This window comes from Rosa rugosa, chromosome 4, assembly GCF_958449725.1.
Source record: "Rosa rugosa chromosome 4, drRosRugo1.1, whole genome shotgun sequence".
Lineage (NCBI taxonomy): Eukaryota > Viridiplantae > Streptophyta > Magnoliopsida > Rosales > Rosaceae > Rosa > Rosa rugosa.
In genome coordinates, this window is record NC_084823.1 from 7,478,390 (window position 1) to 7,500,579 (window position 22,190).

Genomic DNA, 22,190 nt, shown 5'->3' on the forward strand with positions numbered 1-22,190 from the left:
AACTTGTTTCTATTACATGTTAAAAAAATTTGTTAGATTTGAAAGTAGCTGAACCCTAATTTCTGGATCACAACTCAACTAGACTAACAACTTAAAACTGCTTCAACATGTATATGACGTGAATCTAGCAAATTGGGTATCCGCAATGCAGATAATCACGGATTGAAATCATATAATATGTGACACTAGACATTTTTGAACTCATAGAACATCCACTCTTGGCAGAGCCACTGTAATAATTTGATACATCGTATTATAATTCACAAGAGTACTTTACATATACAATGCACAAATTTGGTCTTTGATTCATAAATAGTACAACCTTCTTTATTAGCTGGCCATTTTCCATGCATCATTTCTCTTCTCTTTGATCCACACAATTACACATGAATAAATAAAATCCAAAGAATAAATCAAGACATTGAAACCTTAATGTCGACCAACCTTTATTACAAACCTAATGAATGCAACGAACTCGATCACACATTCACACGTTTATGAAAAATGCATGCATTGATCAATGAATTAATAACTTGGATGATGACCATAACCAGCACCACCAGCCCCGACTATCTCGGGTTCATGAGGTGGTGGGCCCCTTCCTTCTCCCCCGTAACCTGCTCCTCCTCCGGCTGCAGCAACACTTGCTTCGCCGCCTCCGTAAACACCTGTTGCTATGACTGTTTCATGGACTTCTTTTTCGGGTTCGCAAGGAACGGTTGCGGGAACCATCACTCTCTTCTTCTTCTTCTTGGCGAAGCAAAAGAGACCGACCAGAAGGAATGCGAGGAAGAATGCACCGCCTAGTGAGAAACAAACGGCGATGACAGTGGTGTGATTTTTCCCGCCTAGAGGTGGGGCCAGTTCATTGGAGGACGGTGGGATGCCTCCAAAAGGTGGAGGAGGAGCACCGTAGTATGTGGGAGGTGGAGGAAAATGTCCATTGTACCTTGGAGGTGGCGCACCCTTACTTGGCTTTGGTGGATATATTACTGACTTCTCTAACTCCAACAGATTCCCTATTTTACAACAATCTCTAAAATCTCCATATTTTTCCTTAAAATTTTAGAGTTTGCTGGAAATATAGGGAATTTAGTTTTTTCTTTCCTCACTTTCCCTAAAATAGGGATAGTTATAGGGAATCTGTTGGAGCAAAAGAAGCTTATTTTTCCCTAAAGTAGAGAAAAATTAAAATATGGGGAATCTGTTGGAGTTGCTCTAAGGAAAACTAAATGCATAACAAATTAATTAAAGGGTCCTTGACCCAAAGCACCAAAATTGGCTAAAATTATCCCACTTACCCCAACAACAGATTTTTGTTCCCACTAACCCAATTTAAGATAAAAGGTCAATTTTGCCCTTAATCTAATTAACAAACTACATTTTCTGCCACTATCTCATCTCCCTCCCCCTCTCGCTCTCTCTCTCTCTGGCGTTATCGGCGTTCCACAGAACGATTCTCTCTCTCTCTCTCTCTTTGGCGTTATCGGCGTCGGCAGGTTCCTACAGATCCGACACACGTCCTCTTCCTCTTCCTCATCGTCGTACTTCGCCGCCACTGACGACGACGACGACAGTTCGCCTCGTTGTTGTTCTCCGACGGCGCTGTTTTGACGATGCTTGGCGACGCGGTCTGAAGCTGTGGCTACGCCGGGGCGGTCTCCATGAGTCGGGTTAGGGGGTCCAAATCCGGGCGGCTTTGGTGATCGATGATTCCTCGGTTTGTGTTCTCAAATTGGATTTGAGGGGATTGGATCAGGGAAGAAGTAGATGGGTGAGTGCGCGGCCTTCATGCTCTGGAGACGAGCTCAGGCCCTTCTTTCTTTCTTTCTTTCTTTCTTTTTTTTTTTTTTGAATGGAGGCAAAATGCCTATAAAGAAAGGAAAAAGAAAAAAAAATGTTTTATTAGAACTTTAGAAGTGCCTATAGCTGTGTTGGTAAGGTTGCTTCGCTCTGGATCAGAAGGCACCGCAGTAGTTGGTGCATTGAATGCTTTTCTAATACTGGAAAATGATGAAATCAATTCTAGGTGCCCAAAGCATTTTTTGGGTATCCAATTTTTTTTTTTTTGGTAAAATGGGGACAGAAAGAAAAAGAGAAAGAAAAATGTTTTATTGGGGAGCAATAGACGTTTTAAATTGATGTATCTCCTCTTCTTTTTTTTTAATCAAAAGTTTTATTTGTCTAATTTTAGGAAGATTAGTTCCCATTCTGGCGATCGGAAGTTCTATTGGAATGCAATAGACGTCTATTGGGAGGCAATACATGGCTGATAGACGTCTATTGGGGGGCAATATATGGCTGATAGTCGTCTATTGGGGGGCAATAGCCATCTATTAGGGAGCAATAGACTATTGGGGGGCAATAGATGTCTATTGAGGGCAAAAAAACCTTTCCGGTGAGATTTTCAGCAAATTTCGGTAGGCGACGGCCGGTGACCGGAATCCGGCGGCCGGTGACCGAACTCCGGCGAAGTCTTCTATGGTTTCTCTCTCTTCCATTTTCTCTCTCTCTCTAAGTTTCAAAGGGGTGAGGGTAAAATGGTATTAAATTTTTTTTTTTTTTTTTTTAAATCTTAATGGAGTATTAGGGAAGACCTCCTTAGAGTGTTTTGGGTAAGAGGGAATTAAAAAAACTTAATGGGGTAAGTGGGAAAAAAATCTCTAAAAATGGGGTAAATGGACAAAAACCCTTAATTAAATACAAAGATTACTTCATTTCTCATTGGATAACATCAATCTTCATCTTCTCCAACCAAATTTGAATTTACTATTTTTTTTGTCTTTTTGTTGATTCCTGATCGTTAATTCGTTATTCAATTCACAAAACCATTAGTAAAATCAAAAGTAAAAATTAATTCATTAACTTTATCAAAATCTTTGAAATACGCTTTGTGAACACTGAAAGTAAAAATTTAAAACATGAAATAAAAAAATCGATCTCATCTTCATTGCTCATAGTAGTTGACTTACTAATCTTTTGACATGAACTGGAATATATGAACATTGAAACTGAAAGAAAAAATTAAAGAAATAGAGGTAAATTAGATTATGATTTTATTAGAAAACTTTAATATATTTTAGTTTTTTTATTGGTATAAATTAAATAAAAGATTTTCGTTAAAAAAATTATTTTTTTAATTGGATATGTCATGAAAAGAAAAGTGAGTTAGATAAGTAAATTTAATAATTGATATTAAAATGTAGGGTGTAATAAGCAATTATGATTTTATTAGGAAACTTTAATATATTTTAGTTTTTTTATTGGTATAAATTAGGGACAATGATAAAAGAGGTCATTTTAAAGTGTCTTATGATAATTCAGATAACACAAATGTCCTCATGATACTTTAGGTCACTCCTTATCAATCTAACACTAAAAATAACAACAATTACGAAAACTGCCACTAGCAGCTCGCAGTCTCCCTCCCTCCCGTTACTGGAGCTCATCTAACCCTTGTCCATTCGAACACTCGACCCCTACCAAAATCTCTCTGTCTCTCAAATTCTCTGCATCTGGATTATCTGTTCGTTCGTGAAGCTCAGAAATCAATGGCTTCTTCGTCCTTGAGACCTTCGTTGACGACAACGACAGCGGCCACGGCGAACAATGGTGGAGCTGGAAGTTCCGAGAGGCAACAACTCCATCCTGCTCGGTAAACCACGTCGTCTGTTTGATCCCAGCTGGCGTCTTCCTCGACTTCATGGTTGAAAGAGGAGGCGGCGCCGATGTTGAGCGTGGAGGCTTCTGCCACAGGTTTGGAGGTGACCGTGGTCGCGGCGGTAGGCACCGCGGTGCTGGGCCTGAGAGAATCATGAAGATCATGCCGGTTCAGAAGCAAACCGTTTTGGTTAGAGGACTCGCTTCTTCTGGTAAGTAACGATCTCTCGCTTGTAGATCTTGGTCATGGAAATCTTAGTTGTTATTCGAAGTTGAGTGATTGCTAATTCAATTGAATTGTGGTTGAAGACACCCTGGATTATCATGATTGATTGATAGGCGTTTAGTTTGTATGACTGAGATGAGGAAAGTAGCAATAGTTATGTGAATTTGGAGTCTGAATACTATAGTGTTTGCTGTGAATGACTGAATGTTAGACGAGGAACCTGCTTCGCATTGCTATATTCAATATCACTGGGTATGATATTGATGCATTTTCTGCTCACTTCCTCAGTTCCTCTATCTCGGCCATGTTCCCCAACCCCGGTTGGCCGTCCCACAAGGTCTTCAACAAGATGTCGTGGACCGACTTCGATTACTGCAAATCCCGCCAGGTCACTACTCTCCCTCATCACCAATCAATCAATCTATCCAATTCAGTTTGCTTCTAATTCTGAATACTAGCACTTCTTTTTCACTTCTTGGTTGCATTCTGAAGATGCATGTTGTTTATTTGATTATTATGTCTCTTTGTAAAGTTTGGCTTTTTCTATAGAGATAATCATAAATTACTGCCCAGCTTTAATTCTGAGGCACTTCATGACTTTATCATCTAAAGCTTATGAAGCTATACCATATGCTTTGTATAGAAGATTGAGGCTAGGCTTTCTGGCTTTCTATTTTTGGTGAAGCTTGTGACCCAAAATAGGCCTTGCTTTATATGGCAACGACAGCATGGATTTCTGACATTGCATAATGATATTAGTTTAGTGCTTTTAGATTTGGTCTATTTTTCCCAAATGCTTTTAGTAGGTACTATCTATAGCTGCTAGCACTCGATGAAGTTGTAGAGATGAAGTAATTATTCAAACTGGGAGTATATAACTTGTATTCAAATATCTCATAGCTACAGATTTTGGCATTTGATAATTCCAGGAATTGTAATTTCTGTTTTGTAGTTGTGTTAGTAAATTTCTATTGGTTCTTTGATGATAACTTGAATATATATCTGAGTGAGGCGGCTATCAAGGAGGAAAGACATGAGGCACGGCGCGCTAAAAAGGAATTGAAGGGACTTTACAGGGGTGAAGCGCAGCATGCTTAAAGAGTAGATTCTTAATGAGGTGAAGACTCCTTTAATGTGATCTAAATGTTAATTTGAATTTCTTCTACTTGCACTTATTTTAAGTTTGTAATTGAATGGTATACTAGGTCCTGTATTGATTTGAGTAGTTCTTTCGGAAATCTAGTCGCAAATGAGGTGTCATTTGCGCAGAGGATCATATGGTTTGTGTTTATGAGGTGTTTGTTTTTTGACTGTAGTTATAATAATATGATTCAAATCCTTTGTTCTCTGAAATCTGGACTACAAGTGATTTTCATTTCCCAGGAATGAATCCTTCTAATTCTTTAGGGTTTAGTAGCAGAGATTTTACTACTTTATGTTTGCTTATATAAGAAAGTAATTGATCAATTTGAATCTTTAATGGCCATTTGCTCTTACTAATCTGATTAGGGTATCCAGATTTGTTAGATTAATAAATTCATTATCATAAATTTGCAGCAATGGGTGCCAAAAGGATGTCACAGTGGCGCTTATAAGCTTTCACAATTGTAGCCTTGATGCCAAAATCCAGACCAACCTGGGTGAGTTTGGATTTGTTGTGTGTTTCTCAATTCAATTTGGCTCTGACTCTGTGAGTGTTGCTTTAAGTTTGCTTATATTATGTTCAGAGGCTCAACTCATGGAAAAGCCCAGTGAAGTGACTAAGAAGCCTCCCACATAAATAGGAATTTAGGTAAGTAAAACCACAAAGAAAAAGAATGAACCCTCAGATTGAGGTGACTTTGATACAAACCTAAAACGTATAGAATTTGTATAAACTATTATATGTGCCGATTATGATTCATTTCAAAAGGTTTACTACTTTTATAGAGACGAGCACATAAAGTGTTATTTCAGTAAGCTGGACTTTACCTCGGTGGCGGACCTTGTTAGGATCAGCTAATTACACTTCTAAGGCTTGAGTGCTTTTGACCCATAATTATCAAAAATGTGTGCTGAGGTAGTGGGTGAAGTATTGAGAATGATGTTAACATGGTGATGTTGGCTGCAGTAGGAATTAGGAACATGCTTGTTGGTATGCCCGGAAGTGTGTGTGTTGTTTTCTTTTACCTTTGGCTTCATGCCTGAGAGGATTTGCCTATCTAGATGAAATGTATGCATATAGTTGGAATGCTTTTTTTTTTTGTTCTTAATATGTTTCTTTATCACAAGTAGATCAAATAAAGGCATCACCAGCTTGATTACTGCAGGATGTGCAGCCATCTGTATCTCAAGCCTCAGTTTCTAGTTCACCAGTAGGGGCTCCTTCAACTCCAACTACCATTCCACTTGCTTCAAGTGCGGGCACACCGTCATTCTCTTACAGTGTGCCTCCAAACACAAATATCACTTTTGGAACCTCTCAGCAGCCATCACCTAGTTTTATGTTGGAACCTCCCACTTTTGACACTGTTATCTAAATGGAGTACTATAATTTCATAAACAGTAAAGATGAAGTCTGAAAGGTCTCTTAGTTTTATGTTGGATGTGTAGCTATATGTGGATTAAATATGTATGTATCTGAGGAAGTGTTGATTCTCAAAGAATTTCATGATATGAATCTAAAAGTTGCTCATAAAAGTGTAACTTTCATATGAATGTGACTTCAGATTATTGTATCTAATTTGGATAGTACTGGCACTTGTAAGCTCAATTGAATAAAAGTCGGTATATGAGTGATTTATGCTTTACCATCTCTATGTTTGTGACTATGTGAATAATGTGATATATGCCTTCCCAACTACATGTTGCCTATGACGGAAGGCTAATACTCTTCTATAGCAGGCTCTTAAAGTCACTGGCTAAGTCATCTGGCCCAATATCACTGGTCACATTGCATATCACTGACTATGTCACTGTTATACACATATCACTGACTAAGTCACTTACCATGTCACTGGCTAGTGAAGTCATTGGCCAACCTAGGCCCCTAGTTAGTGAGATCACTAGCCAAGTCACTGTTAACCTCAAGTCACTGGCAGTGTCACTGGCCAAGTTATTGGCCATGTCACGGTCATGACCATGTCATTGATCATGTAACTGTTTCATTATATGATCCTATAAAGTATGTATTTGAACTAGCAACACTTCCATTTTAGTAAAGCATACAACCTAAACAGCATCACACATATTCATTATATCCATATAAATAGCTATGTTACTGTCCATGTCTCTGTATCAATTACTGGCTAAGTCACTGTCAATCTCTGGACAAGTCACTGGCCAGACCAAGTCCCTAGTTTGTGAGGTCACTGCCCAAGTTATTGTTAACCTCAAGTCACTGGCTATGTCATTGGCCATGTCACAGTTATGAACATGTCACTGTCAATCGTTGTCCAAGTCACTGTTAACCTCAAGTCACCGGCAAAGTCACTGCCCATGTCACTGACAACGACTGATCAGTTACATGTTCAATTACTTGGTCAGTTACATACATTGTAAGTGACATGGTCAGTTACATGTTCAGTTACATACATGGTAAGTTACATGGTTAGTTACATGATCAGTTACATAATCTGTGACATGAGGTTAACAAACGTTGCCAAGGAATTGGCCTTTTCCAGTGACTTCTCTGGCCAATGACTTGTCTGGAGACCTGGCCAGTGACCTCACTGACGAGTTTCATTATATGAAACTGGGCAAGTCACTGTTAACCTCAAGTCACCGGCAAAGTCATTACCCATGTCACTGACGTTGTCAATGACATGATCAGTTACATGTTCAATTACTTGGTCAGTTACATACATTGTAAGTGACATGATCAGTTACATGTTCAGTTACATACATGGTAAGTTACATGGTTCTCTGGCCAATGACTTGTCTGGCGACCTGGCCAGTGACCTCAATGACGAGTTTCATATAATGAAACTGGCCAAGTCACTGTTAACCTCAAGTCCCCGGCAAAGTCACTGCCCATGTCAATGACAACGTCAGTGACATGATCAGTTACATGTTCAATTACTTGGTCAGTTACATATATTGTAAGTGACATGGTCAGTTACATGATCAGTTACATACATGGTAAGTTACATGGTTCTCTGACCAATGACTTGTCTGGTGACCTGGCCAGTGACCTCACTGACCAGTTTCATATAATGAAACTGGCCAAGTCATTGTTAACCTCAAGTCACCGGCAAAGTCACTGCCTATGTCAATGACATGATTAGTTACATGTTCAATTACTTGGTCAGTTACATACATTGTAAGTGACATGGTCAGTTACATGATCAGTTACATAATCAGTTACATAATCTGTGACATGAGGTTAACACACGTTGCCAATGAGTTGGCCTTTTCCAGTGACTTCTCTGGCCAATGACTTCTCTGGCGACCTGGCCAGTGACCTCACTGACCAGTTTCATTATATGAAACTGGCCAAGTCACTGTTAATCTTAAGTCCCCGGAAAAGTCACTGACCAAGTTACTTGCATTGTCACTGGCTAGGTAACTGTTAACCACAACTCACTAGCTATGTCACTGGCCATCCCAAGTCCCTAGTTAGTGAGATCACTAGTCAAGTCACTGTTAACCTCAAGTCACTGATCTTGTAACTGTCACCGACAAAGTCACTAGCTATGTCACTAGCCATGTCATAGTCATAAATATGTCACTGACTAAGTCATTGATCATGTTAACAATGACCTAGCCAGTGACTTGACATTTTTTATTCCGATTCTACCATTGAAACCAGTGACTTGGCCAATAACTTGAAGTTAATAGTGACTTGCCAGTGACTTTTATTGACTTGTGATCAACATTGGACATGGGATCAATAGAGTAAATTAAATAGCCTGAAATATATAGAAGCATAGATTAATCAAACATGAATAAATCGTTCCTAGATCGACACACAAACTTGAGTGATGATAAATGAGATTTATGAAGAAATTCGAAGCTAGAAGAATAAAAAAAGGTGAAATTCTCAGTCTTACAAGAACCATGTAAAAAATGTTTCACAATGCTAATGGATAACAAAGGTAAATAAAACGAGAGCCTAGTTAAGAAGGGCTGGTTTTCGGTGTTGAAAAACGTGGAGAGCTGGAGGAACTTCGCTGTGGAAGTGGGGGTGTACTACCAGCCTGAAACATGGAAGGCAGTGAGTTGATCCCAGCGGCATTTGCACTAAGAGAGTTCCTTTGGGCACCGATAGAAATACCTGACGATGCATCATCAATCAGAGACGACCTGTCAAATCAAACAGTGAATGACCATCGGCTAAAACAAACTTGTATGATGACATGAATAAAAACATTTATTAACTGTGAACATATAGGAGTATTATGAGGGTCCTGACTCTAAAAGTAGCAGAGCTACATCTTTTATTGAACAAAGGAAATACAACAAAAGGCAGAAGGACTGCAAATGATATAATAGCACATATGCAGCAAGGTTGGAGTAAACATCTTTTCATTCTCCAGCTTAGTCAACCACAGCAACAAAACTACGAAGAACCAACAAGAGCTACAAAGCTGGAGTATAATGCTCTTCCTAAAACTATAGTGTATTATGATTATCAACTTTTAATTTTCCAAACCTTGATCAAGCACAAGGCTGGTGTGTACATTAATCTGCATTTCTATCACAGAAATGTGGTAAAAGAGCCACAGACCATGATTTGAAACAAACAATTATTTGCATGTGTGTGACGATCAATGAAACAAATTATATATGTAAACAAGAGGTTTCTATTTAAGTTCAAAAGAATAATTGTATTGCATTTCTAGTGCAGTGCAGCTCAAAGAAATCTCTAAGTCTGTCTGCATCCTTGCTTTTAAGGCTGGTAAATGTAATGGATATGAGACGTATGTTGTCAATTACTTAGGAAAACATGTCAACACCAGCAGTTTCTTGAAAGACAATAATACAAAGTGAAAGAAGCAAAGTTGTTCTGTCATCAACGCTTAACTGTATTATAGTCGGAGTCTACTCAAATATATTACAAGATGTTATAGAGGTTTTACCTTCTTGCTTATCTAGTCTGATATTCTTTAGAGAGCACTGCAATGATCTCATGTCTTTGTTGCAACATAATATTTAGCACTGAACTAATTTAAAGTTAGCAGAAAATAGGCTATCTAGTAATAGATGGTCTTCTTGATTTTATACTAGTTTTATATCCAGATAGGGTAGATAGTGCTATATATATATATATAGACACAAACATACAACATTCCAGTACATAATGACCACATATGAAACACATGAGAACAATCATTTCATAGATATTTATTTTTTCTCAATTTGTAGGGTTCAGATCCCCCAATAACTAGGTCTTATATCTAGTATGCTAAATTACATCAACTGCATACCTGGCCACTATCCCACTGCAGCCAGTATCTATCTCTCTAAAGAGAGAATAAGATAAAAATGTTGGTAGCTTGCATACTTCCTTTGTAACTGTCTTAAATTCTGCATAAGCAAAAAAAAGTAATATAAATCCCTTGCTAAAAACAAACTTATATTCCTTAATCTCTGGAAAGTGCATTGGCAAATAATAGAAAGAGAGGTTTTGTTTCTTTTATCTGCATAATAACAAATCAGATACACATCTTACCCTGCATTTGCAATCCATCCATATGACTGATGAAAAGCTCATCAATTCTGGAAAGACATTGTTTCTTAAGTCCATTAGGTGGTGGGAGACCATTTTGAAAGTAGAACTGCAAGCATACATGCAACAATTTGAGAATCTATCAAAGGACCTTGACAACATAACAAGACCTCATTTTTTAAGTTACACAAGTAAAACTCAGTTTTTGCAGAAGTATTGAGTTCAACCTGGAGAATGGCTTCTCTCACTGGTTCACTAACCAGTGAACTTAAGACCTGAGACCTAAGACCTGAGAAGGCCCTTAGGCTCATTTCACAACTAGGTTAACAAAAATGAAAAACAAAGGATTACAATACCTATTGCATCTCTCCTCAAATTCAATTCTCCCTACTTTCTACATTCCATTATTGTTTTGATAGTATCTCAATCCGATTCTTTTCCAATGTTCAGTAGCAACTAAATCAACATAATCAAGGAACTATATCTATCGTCTAATTTCAACAGAATTTATATCAATCAAAAGAATAACAACAATTTCTATAAAGTACATCAATTGAAGAAAAGAAAAACTAACCTGTTTCATAATTCCTAAACTTCTATCAAATTCAACATCAAAATTAATCACATATCAAAACCGTGGATAGATAAACCTATAATTTATACTTTAGAAATTCATGACAGTTCTAGATCGAAATCACGAGTTTGATAATTCTGGATCAAATCCATAATTAATGAAAATAGAATAAACAGTCCTATAATCGTTTCATCCAAAGCTCAATTCCAAAATCAAAGCCGCTATGAACAATCGCCCAATTTCTAATCTAATAAGCCAAATCTCTACTCTGATATAGTGAATTACCTCCGAAACCCAAACTGCACTGCTTCCGGAACCGAAAACTGCGCCGTTTCGGAGCCTCGAAGTCTGCGACGTCGACGGCGAGGTTCTGAGGAGGACGTCAGAGAAGAACTTGGAGAGCGCGGCGGTGATCGGCAACTGTTCGATTTGAAGGGAGACTTGGAGGACAGGATCATCGTAGAGAGACCAAGTGCAATCGGAAGCTGGCGGCGGAGAGAGAAACTTAGAGAGAGAATCTCCGATCAAATCGATCTGATCAAAAGAGAGAGAAAATTTGAGCCCTGAGATTTTGAATGCACGGTTATAAACGTGTATTAGGTTCTAAGGGTAGAATGAGAATCAAAAAAATTAAAAATTGACCTTTTTTAACATTACCTCCTTATTCATAAAGACTAAATTAATATTACTTACAATTTATAATGGATCTTTTTATCAAGTGGGAAATTAGGTGACTTTTTTATCATTTCACACTCTAATGTGACATTTTCCATCATTTCCCTTATAAATTAAATAAAAAAAATTTGTTAACAAATAAACTTCAAAGCATCACATTAGAGAGATAGAATGACTATGCTTAGAGAAGTTTTTGATGGAAAATAAAAGAGAAAATCACAAAGAGTTTTGAAGTTCTCTGTGTCTGTGGGAAAATAAGGGTTTAGGATTTGGGGATGACTGACTAGCCAAATACAAAAAAAAAAAAAAAAAAAAATTGCAAGGGATGGTAGTTAGGATAATAGGTAAAAATAAATTAATTAAAATAATAGATAAATAGAGAGGGTGTGTGAATAGAGAAAATTGGTGTGCGAATAGTCACCACCCTTTTAGAAATTCTTGAAGTATGAATAAAAATTAATATACACTTTTTTAATTTTTAATTCTATTTTTATTTTTAATCAAAACACATTGTTTTGTATTGTTATTTGGTGAAAATATTATATATCTGGGAGGCCACATTTTAATTCTTCGCCTCAGGCCGTTAAAATCTCAAGACCGGACCTGAGTTTTCCTGTTTGCAATTGCAAGGACATAAGAAGTTGCTAAGGGAACACGAATTTAGCAGATGTGGTTTGCTATAAAAATTACACGAGCGATGAAATTACACAATGATATTCCTCGTAATAGAGGCTAAATTGCTGTTGATGCCACTCTCTTCTCAAAAACTAACAGCAATGTCTCACATACAAGAGCCAAGAGAGCACGCATCAAATCCAAATTCTGCGTCCAGTAAGACATTCTCATTTTGTTCCCAGTTTCATTAGCGTGCTCATTATATCATTCAACGATTCATAACTATTTTGAACGAAGCCATTAGGTGACTTTGTTTGCTCCAAGTAGTGCTCATTCGGCTTCATCTTTGTCTCCATGGAAGAATTACCAGCCTCATTTGGTTGCACGAACATTGCAGTGGCTCTAAAAAAGTGGTTCACCTAGCATTAATTACTCGTCAAGATGAATTCCTTTAATAATTGTATACTAGCTTCTTGGAGAAGAGAATGGCAATATAGTCATGATAGGACCAAAACATAAAGGGGTTTTGTCCATTTACCCCATTTCTAGGGATTTTTTTCCCACTTATCCCATTAAGTTTTTTTAATTCTCTCTTACCCAATACACTCTAAGGGAGTCTTCTCTAATACCCCATTAAGATTTTTTTTTTGTTTTTAATTTTTTTTTAATACCATTTTACCCCTCACCCCTTTGTTACTTAGAGAGAGAAATAGAGAAAATGGAAGAGAGAAAAACCATAGGAGACTTCGCCGGAGCCTGTCACCGGCCGCCGGAATCCGGTCACCGGTCTCCGGAATCCGGTCAACTTTCGCCGGAATCCGGTCACCGGTCGCCGGATTCCGGTCACCGGCTGCCGCCCACCGGAATTTGCTGAAAATCTCACCGGAAAGTTTTTTTGCCCCCAATAGACGTCTATTGCCCCCCAATAGACGTCTATTGCCCCAATAGTCTATTGCCCCCTAATAGACGTCTATTGGCCCCCAATAGACGACTATCAGCCATGTATTGCCCCCCAATAGACGACTATTGCCCCCCAATAGAACTTTCGTTTGTCGGAATGAAAATTAATCTTCCTAAAATTAGACAAATAAAACTTTAATTAACGAAAAAAAAAAAAAAGATTACATCAATTTAAAACATCTATTGCCCCGCAATAGATGTCTATTCTTTCTTTCTTTTTTCATTCTTTCTGGGCTTCTGCCACATTTTACAACGTGCATTCAATCCCCACCCAATATTTAAGACTCAACTCAAACTTTTCAAACAAAAAAAAAAAAAAATTAGCCCAGACTCAAAAATAAACTGACATTTCTGAGCGTTGAAGAACATGAGAGCCTTGTGGAGAGCGAGAGTGTAGTTGTCCGGAGGAGGCTTGGCATGGTGGTGACGCGGCACGGTCTTGACAATGAGGACGATCAGTCCGGCGAGCAAGCCGAAGAGGAGGAGTGTCCTTACCGTCCAGATAAAGATCTTGCAGCTGACGATGACGCATCCCAGATCCACGTACTTCTTCTTCTTTTGCTCCCCGGTGGGGCCCAGCAGCCAGCTCTGTTGCGTCTCGTCGAGCGGCCGAGACGACAGCGCCGCCCGGTCGAGGTCCTGCAGGTTCCGGCTGCGGTCGTCGTCGGTGGCCGAGTCCGCCGTGTTGATCTCCAGCGGGCCACCCCATGGATCCCTATCGTACATGGCTGAGGTTCAGTACTGGAGAGATATCTGAGAGAGAAATATGAGCCAGAGGCTGGAACAAAGCTTCGTGCAGGGATTTGATCTTCAACCCTACACTACCATCACCGGTGAAAGAAAGGAGAGAGAGAGGGCGCGGAGGAGAGAGAGAGAAAGAGAGAGATGGCGTCGGTGATGGAGAGAGAGGAGTTGAGTGGCATCTGTGTAATTATTTAATTAGGCTGAGGGTAAATTTGTTATTTCTTCTTAAATTGGGTTAGTGGGAATAAAAATCTGTTGCTGGGGTAAGTGGGATAAATTTGGCCAATTTTAGTGCATTTGGTCAAGATCCCAAACATAAACATACAAATCTCATCTATTATTCTATTATCTATTAATATTCAACCTGTTATAACATGCATCAGCCATTGACATTGACCCAACTATTATAATCACAATGATTTATGGTTTTCTTAAAGGTGCCGCTAGATCTCAATCTGGAGGTCGATCAATTCCCTGTTTGACATATACAAACCTCCGAGCGAATCATGCTTGGCCCTGAACAAATCATGGAAGTGAAAAGCAGTGCCAGACCACTCGACAAACCGAAGAGCTTGAGCCCCTCAATAACCCTACTCCTCATAGGCCTCTTTTCGCTATCTCTCATTCTCATCCTATTTCATGGCTTTTCTTCACTCTCCATCTCTTCTGCTTCACGGGATGTCCAGAAATGGAGAAGTGAACTTGGTGCCAACAACAATGATGCTCGTGATGATCTTAACTCGAAGCTGCGAGACTCGGTTACTTTCCTTCCTCTCAAAGACCTGAGGTTCACTAAAACTGCAATGGAGGGCAACACTTGGTTTATGAGCTCTTTCGACGACACATACGAGGAAAATGAATCCCAATACCTCTATTTCCCTTCACAAGCGTCAAAGGGAAGACTTCTATGCATCAAAGGTCATGACCAAAAAGATGGCACCAAGAACTCATATGCCTTGGCATGGCCTCAAAGTCTACCAAACTCCACCACAGTCTTGAAGGGCCTCACCTTTGTGTCTGACACATACTATGATTATGTAAACTTGTGGCATGGACTCTCTGCAATGGTCCCTTTTGTGGGTTGGTCCATGAAGAACAGGTCATGATCCAAAATTTTGATGATATCTTCGAATTTTTTCTGATGTTTTCTTTTGGTACAATTTTTCTCAATGTTTGTGTACTTTTAGACCTTGGTTGTTAATCTTCGTTATTTCCGTTAACATTGACATCTTGTTACAGGTGTTTGAAGCCAACGAGATGGGTGTTGTTCCATTGGGGAGAGCTGAGAGACAAAATGGGGTTGTGGCTTCAGAACCTAATGGAAGCAAACTTAGGGAAAGTGCTGATTGAAGAAATGGGAAAAGGAGAAGGGCCTTATTGTTTTGAGAAGGCTGTTGTGATGAGACATAATGTTGGGAAAATGGGCAAAGAGAAGAAGCGTCTAGTGTCTGACTTATTGAGATGTAAAGCAAGAGTGTTTTGTGGCATAAATCCTTCAGGCAGAGGGAAAGAGGTTGGTGTGAGTGGGGAGCCAATTATAAGGCTAACTTTGCTAATGAGGAGAGGTTCAAGATCATTCAAGGATCCAACGGCTGTGATTACTATATTTGCAAGGGAGTGTGCATTGGTGGATGGGTGCTTGTTAGAGGTTGTTCAGTCTGAAGACCAAAGTTTCTGTGATCAGGTTTGCCCTCTTCTCTATTACATCTGAAGAGGCAGAGTTTTAGTATTAGGCTTGGGACATACTGCTACAATTACTAGATTTGTTTATCATTAGGACTCGCTTTATCTCATTTATGTTTAACACCATAATACATCATTTGGTAAACATATTCGTTGAGACTAGCATTTTGTTTAAGCACATATAGCCTTTGGCAATAATTTTCTCACTTTTCTGTTCCAATCATGCAAGTAATTTCCTCCGTAGATAGAACATCAAATTCATGAAAAGCTACACAAGGGAAATAGCAAATAAAGACCCAACTCTTTTTTCTTTTTTTTTTTACTGAAAATAATGTTAGGGTCACCAAATTTGTTGCATAATTAGGTGCTGTTTTCCTTTTACTTGTTTATTCTAGAACCATTGTGGATTTAGATAAAATGAAATACTCTGCACAATGTGTGAATGAATGTAGCACCTTTGATGTTAAAGTAGTTGTATTTTTGGTTTTGGTGTTCTTGAACAGGTTAGGGTAATGACCGACACAGATGTTCTTGCATCCCCACATGGAGCTCAGCTAACAAACATGCTATTCATGGATAGAAACAGTAGCATAATGGAATTCTTCCCTAAAGGATGGTTGGAGCTTGCCGGGGTCGGCCAGTATGCTCATCACTGGATGGCAGATCAATCCGGTATGAAGCACCAAGGTGCATGGTGGGATCCTAATGCTGAAGAGGAATGTCCTGACCCTAAACAACAACTAGAATGCTTTAACTTCTACAAAGATGGCAAGGTCGGTCACAACGAAACCTACTTTGCAGGGTGGGCTAGAACTGTTCTCAACCAAGTTCGGATAAGTAAGCAGCAAGCCATGCAGAGTTCACAGAGATATTCAAATGCTTGCCAATGCTAGCTATCTAATCTTCATTCATACTTTGTAATCTATAGCAACATATGAAAAATAATGACATTTCTTTCTCCATGCAGAAAGAAAAAAACAAATGAAATGTGTAAAGGGAAAAGCAAGAGCAAAGATTTCATATCTAGCTGACTAGGTTACATAGATCATTTCTCTAGTATCTGAAACAAAAGATTGTTTCCCTGATAGGAAGCACAACTGCTTCAACCACAATATATTCAGAAACCTGAAGTGCTATTGTCAATATTTCAACTTGTTATAGTAACAGAAGCGTGAGGATTGCTTTACAATGACACCAGTAATTCGGAATTCCAGGAAATCTCTTCTTGAACAAAAAGATATTTGGAAGGTGGAAAATACTTTTGAGATCATCTTTCATCATCTGGATATCTTTGACCAAAAGTACACCAAAAAGAAACAAATGAGCGCAAAACACACCACATGGACAACATGGTTTGAACCACTCTGGATGGTGCTCTTGTTCAATCTCCTGACATTATTCTTCAACCATGCTTGAGCTTTCATCACTGTCATGTCCTGCAAAAGATATGAGTTATTCAAAGTCGCACCATCTCCACACACAGACAATGAGAAGTATGCACAAAATGTGAAGGCAAACATATGGAGGCCTTCAACAAGTGCCAGGAGTACAGCATTACCTTCAACATGACTCGATAACTAAGTGATCTTCTAGTAATGTATACTATTTGTTTATAATAAAAGAGTGGGGAGAGAGAGGAGATAAGAGGAGCAACAGATCAGGAAATAGATAAGGAAATGGATATGTTTTAAAACACAAACCAAAAACCATTTCAAATTGTATTACCTATTTGACTTCCAAAGGGAGCTTGAGCAAAACGTACATTGACGACATAGGGTGCTTTAATTCTGTTTCCTACAATCCTACCTCTCCTAATATTTCCTTCTAGTTGCATGAAGTGGCAATATATTATTCATCTACTATATTAAGTTTTAACTCTTAGATTTGAAGCAAGTCTCTTATATGAAGAGCAACTTGTTTTAACTACAGAAAATACCACTGCACATTCCTGTGAACTGTAAATATATTCATCAATCATACTTTATATAATTTTACTACTTTTGAGAAACAATCCTTCATCTCGTTCTTCTAACCAAAGTATAGATATGGAGGATCCTAGATGATGGTAAAAAGGTTGCCATCTAGCATTCCTGACTCCAAAGTCAAATTGTAGAATACAGAATGTAATGGTTGTAATCCATCCTTCAGTTGTTAATAAAATGAATTATACAAGCAATAATGTTTGAACTTTGAAAGCATACCAGCTGATTGAGCATAGCATTCTGAGATTTGGCTTCAACCTCAATCTCTTGAGCCACCTGCACCAGTACACAACAAACAATAAGAAATCAAGATTAAAAACCATGTAGGACATTGTTGTGATCAAATTGCACAACCAATATCAGCCCGAGGCAGCTAAGTATGGAATAAAAGCTTTTATTGAGGCAAAGTGTGAAGTTACAAAAGCAGATGGACATGATAAAGAAAATTCAAACAGCTATTCTACAATTCGTAAAATATTAGGGTCTGAGGTATAATCAATCAAACAATATGATGCAGTCCCTACACCCCAAAACGGGGAAAAAAAAAATATTTCTGGACTGAGTAAGTACAAAGAAACCTTTCATCTTGTCATGTGGAATAGATACTTTGACAATGCTCCCCTACTAACATATTGTTACTTCTGGAATACTAAGCATGAGGCCACTCAGTAAAGGAATTGAATAAGCAAACATGAATTTACCATATAATAGCTAATTAATGCTACAAACATTAACAAATTCATGACGAGGGTCGTAACATCTGTAATACAATATTCAAAAGTTCTTATTCATATCCTTTTACGTAGGGCCTCTTCTAGGCAGACTGCATTCCAGTTACAGCTAAATAAAAACCCAAGCGAAAATCTCTCAAGATAAAACCATTATTTAACTTCTAGAGATCACATCATTCTCCTGAACCCAACTGCAAGAACATATCTTTATCGACAGGGTCAAAAAAAGTATACTTGTGGGACTGCAATTCAATAACCAAGATTCAAAAATCCTGAAGAGAAGCATCGCTCCTAGCCTCCTATACCATATTCCATCCTTCAGCAAAGTAATTTCAACCCTATCCTAAACCATCAAGCAATATACTTGCGCCTACCGATACCTCTAAGATCATATTCATTCAATGTAACAACAACATCAACATCTATCAATGATGAGAACCAAAAACACTTTTCACATTGAAGTAAATAACCCAATTTAATTACCAAAAAAAAAAAATCAGAGCGCATACGTTTCTCAATCTTCTGACTTGGGATCGAAGACCGGTGATCTCCTCATCGACGTCGGCGTGGATTGGATCAATCCTCAATTGGATTTCATCTGGGTTAGCCCTTCTGTGCGTCATCTTTCAAATTCAAGCCTCAAAGCTATCAAAGATTCAAACTTTTCTTCACTACCTGAAGAACCCAATAGCACAAGTCACAATCACAATCATAAAGTTACAATTTTTTTTGAGCCATGAAAACTACAAAAGTTAAATAGATCGAAGCTAAAGGCCATCGTCATCCTCTATAAGTTAATTGATCAAGAACCCAAGAGGGGGCCGATCGTATGTACCTTCGCCGGCGATCAGAATACGGTATCTCCGAACGACGGTAACGGTGACGGTGCTGACGTAAGAGTCGGAGAGAAGAGGAAGAAGCGAGAGAAATGTAGAAGAGTTGGGATTCTTGGGGCTTTAGACGAGAACAAAGGGTAGAGGCTGTTATTTTGAGCAAAGAGCGAGACCGAATTTGTAAGAAAGATAAATTTCAGTTTGATCCCTAAAGTTTGGGTACATTTTCAATATCCTCCTTTACTTTTCCCCCAGTATTCAAAATTGTCCTTCAAGTTTAAATTATAGTATTACCGACATTCAATAAGTGTAGGTAAGTTATAATTCCAATATTATAAAAGTCATGTATTTGATTTTCATTGACATATGTGAAGGTAAGGTGATATAAGAGATTTTAAAAAAATATATATAAAAAAAATATATATAAATGTTCTTTTTTGTATCTCTTATTCTAAACTTAAACATTGTGAAACATATTTCATTCTCCACATTTCACCTCAATTAGTCAATTTCAACCATTGACATGAATTCTCAAGAAGTTAATCAACAACCTTCAATTGAGGTATGTGTTCTTCATGTTGTATTGCAGTTGGAACATTGAGATATAAATGAATTTATAAATATAATATGGTAACGTTCAAAGAATTTGTGATAAAATAGAAAATTTCTTAGTTCAATGCTCATTTTGTGGTCTTAATTATCATTGATTCGTCCATTTATTAATTCAATAGATATACATGTATAGAATGAGTTATTTTATGTAGATTATAATTAACATATTAGGCAGATCCATCTTTTTAAATAGGGTGCGGCTATTGTCACCCTACCATTTTCTTTGTTTACCCTACAAATATTTGAATTATTGAAATACTACATTACCCAAATGCAAAATGACTAATAAGTACACTAATTTTCTAAAATTTAAATCTTTAAGGAAAACTAAATACATAACTAATTAAATACAAAACTACTTAATTTCTCTTTGATAACATTAATCTTCATCTTCTCCATCCAAATTTCAATTTATTACAATTTTCTTTTTTATCTTTTTGTTGCTTCCTTATCGTTAATTTGTTATTCAATTCACAAAATCATTAGTGTTAACTTCATCAAAAATTTTATAATACCTTTATAAACACCGAAAGTAAAAAATTTACAACACGAAAAAAAAAATCAATCTTTTTTTCATTGCTCATAGTAGCACTTACTAATTTTTTAATATGGATTGAAATAAACGAACATTGAAACTGAATGGAAAAAATAAAAATAAATGGAAGTAAATCAAATTATGATTTTATTAGGAAACTTTAATATATTTTAGGACGTCTTTTTAATTGATATAAATTAAATGAGAAATTTCCGTTAAACAAAATTTCTTTTTTAATTTGATATGTCATATGATGGAGGATATTCCTGGAAAGAGAAATGAGTTGGATAAGTAAATCTAATAATTGAAATTAAAATATAGGGTGTAATGAGCAAGTAGGGTGAACAAAGAAAATTATAGGGTGGCAATAGCCTCACCCTTTTAAATATAGGCCATCATAGTTTGTTAATATTTGAATTTGAATTCCTAAAATCATCTTTGAATGGGATGTGCGTAAAGAAAGTATTTTGTGATTATATCAAATAATTAATACTAACTGATACAAAAAGTAGCCTTACTATGGTCAAAATACTAGGATAATTAATGATTTCTAGGATTAAGGACATTTTAGGTACTTTGAGTTGTGTATTTAGTGAAATATTACAATGAAAAATTAAATGTGTGGTATATTGAGAATGAGGTGTGTATTAATAGTTAGACATGCGTATTTAAAACTTATCTTATTCAAAACTTATTATTTCAATGTCATTCCGCAAAACTTAATTAGCCATTTAGCGTGCCGTTTGCAAGATTAAAATTATTTTATATGACTATGACTAAAAGTAAGGGCACGTTGATCGCATCTCTGAATCTTTGAGCTTGCCTTAACTACGTGAACGTAATCGGTGAATAAATCACATCATGTTACATGTCTCTCTCACCAAAAACTTCCTCCTGAATGCCCTCTAAAATGTTTTCAGATGGCCCCCCCCCCCCCCCCCCCCAGGCCGCAGGACAATTTTGCCTTTTTTTTTCTTTCATATTTCAAATAGGGGCTATCAAAGGAGAGTTCTGGGATACGCAGGCTGCAACCTACAGCCGGTCAAACCAGTGTATGTGGAGCAAGGATATCCACATCTTTTCAAACCTTGGGGCATGGTGTAATTTCACAGTAACGGAACGTTAATTGTAACATTTTGAGCCGTTACGGTAAAAGAGGGGGAGCTCCAGGCAGGTTACTCCTTATTAGTAGTCAAACCGTTAAATCAACAGTAATTTCTCAAGGTCAAATCAGCTTTACCCAGCTGAGTTTTTTTTTTTTTTTCCTACATTCAAATGCTTATCAACTGTAGCAGATCATCTCCCCCTTCTCCAGTTCTCCTCAATCTCTGTAAAGAAATCACCTGCCATTTCACCAGAAAATAGACTACTTTTTTTTTTTTTTTTGAGAAGAAATAAAATCCATTAATAACCGAAAAGATTACAACGCATTGGAATGACCGGTTGTGGTACTACACCACGACACACATTCCTACAAAGATCCATAGTTATGGGTCCGTCGCTAATAGCAACATCCATGAGCCAAATGAGCCCAACCCCTAACCAAATTTTACGCCCGAAACCACGAGCTACTTCCCGAGAGTACCGATACAACCTTGCCACCAACATTAGACCGAGCCAATTTACCCTCTTCAACACAGTGTCCAAGTACCGCCAGACCACGTGCAAAGGCAATCCACCCTCACGTTGACAACCAGAAAGCACCAAAATT

At 37.7% G+C, this 22,190-nt stretch overlaps 3 protein-coding genes and 1 long non-coding RNA gene across 4 annotated transcripts; 2 read left to right on the forward strand and 2 right to left on the reverse strand.

Moving 5' to 3' along the window:
* The first annotated feature begins 3,494 nt into the window (after positions 1–3,494).
* On the forward strand, positions 3,495–6,664 carry LOC133746531 (uncharacterized). Its single transcript, XR_009864213.1, has 4 exons — positions 3,495–3,872; positions 4,175–5,003; positions 5,444–5,526; positions 6,161–6,664. It is a non-coding gene; the product is annotated as an uncharacterized LOC133746531 (long non-coding RNA).
* A 2,187-nt stretch (positions 6,665–8,851) lies between these two features.
* LOC133744254 (uncharacterized) lies at positions 8,852–14,085 on the reverse strand. Its single transcript, XM_062172390.1, has 5 exons — positions 13,707–14,085; positions 11,395–11,627; positions 10,539–10,644; positions 10,294–10,393; positions 8,852–9,169 (listed from the first exon to the last, which is right to left on the reverse strand). Exons 1-5 carry the CDS (start codon positions 14,083–14,085, stop codon positions 8,983–8,985), a joined length of 1,005 nt encoding a protein of 334 aa, XP_062028374.1. The 3' UTR covers positions 8,852–8,982.
* Positions 14,086–14,484: 399 nt separating this feature from the next.
* Positions 14,485–16,812, forward strand: LOC133743422 (uncharacterized). Its single transcript, XM_062171364.1, has 3 exons — positions 14,485–15,202; positions 15,343–15,787; positions 16,290–16,812. The coding sequence occupies exons 1-3, from the start codon at positions 14,610–14,612 to the stop codon at positions 16,677–16,679; spliced, it is 1,428 nt and encodes a 475-aa protein (XP_062027348.1). The 5' UTR covers positions 14,485–14,609; the 3' UTR covers positions 16,680–16,812.
* LOC133743423 (bet1-like protein At4g14600) lies at positions 16,776–19,486 on the reverse strand. The gene is made up of 4 exons (XM_062171365.1): positions 19,335–19,486; positions 19,009–19,174; positions 17,988–18,044; positions 16,776–17,222 (listed from the first exon to the last, which is right to left on the reverse strand). Exons 2-4 carry the CDS (start codon positions 19,120–19,122, stop codon positions 17,064–17,066), a joined length of 330 nt encoding a protein of 109 aa, XP_062027349.1. The 5' UTR covers positions 19,123–19,174; positions 19,335–19,486; the 3' UTR covers positions 16,776–17,063.
* Between the last annotated feature and the right edge of the window lie 2,704 nt (positions 19,487–22,190).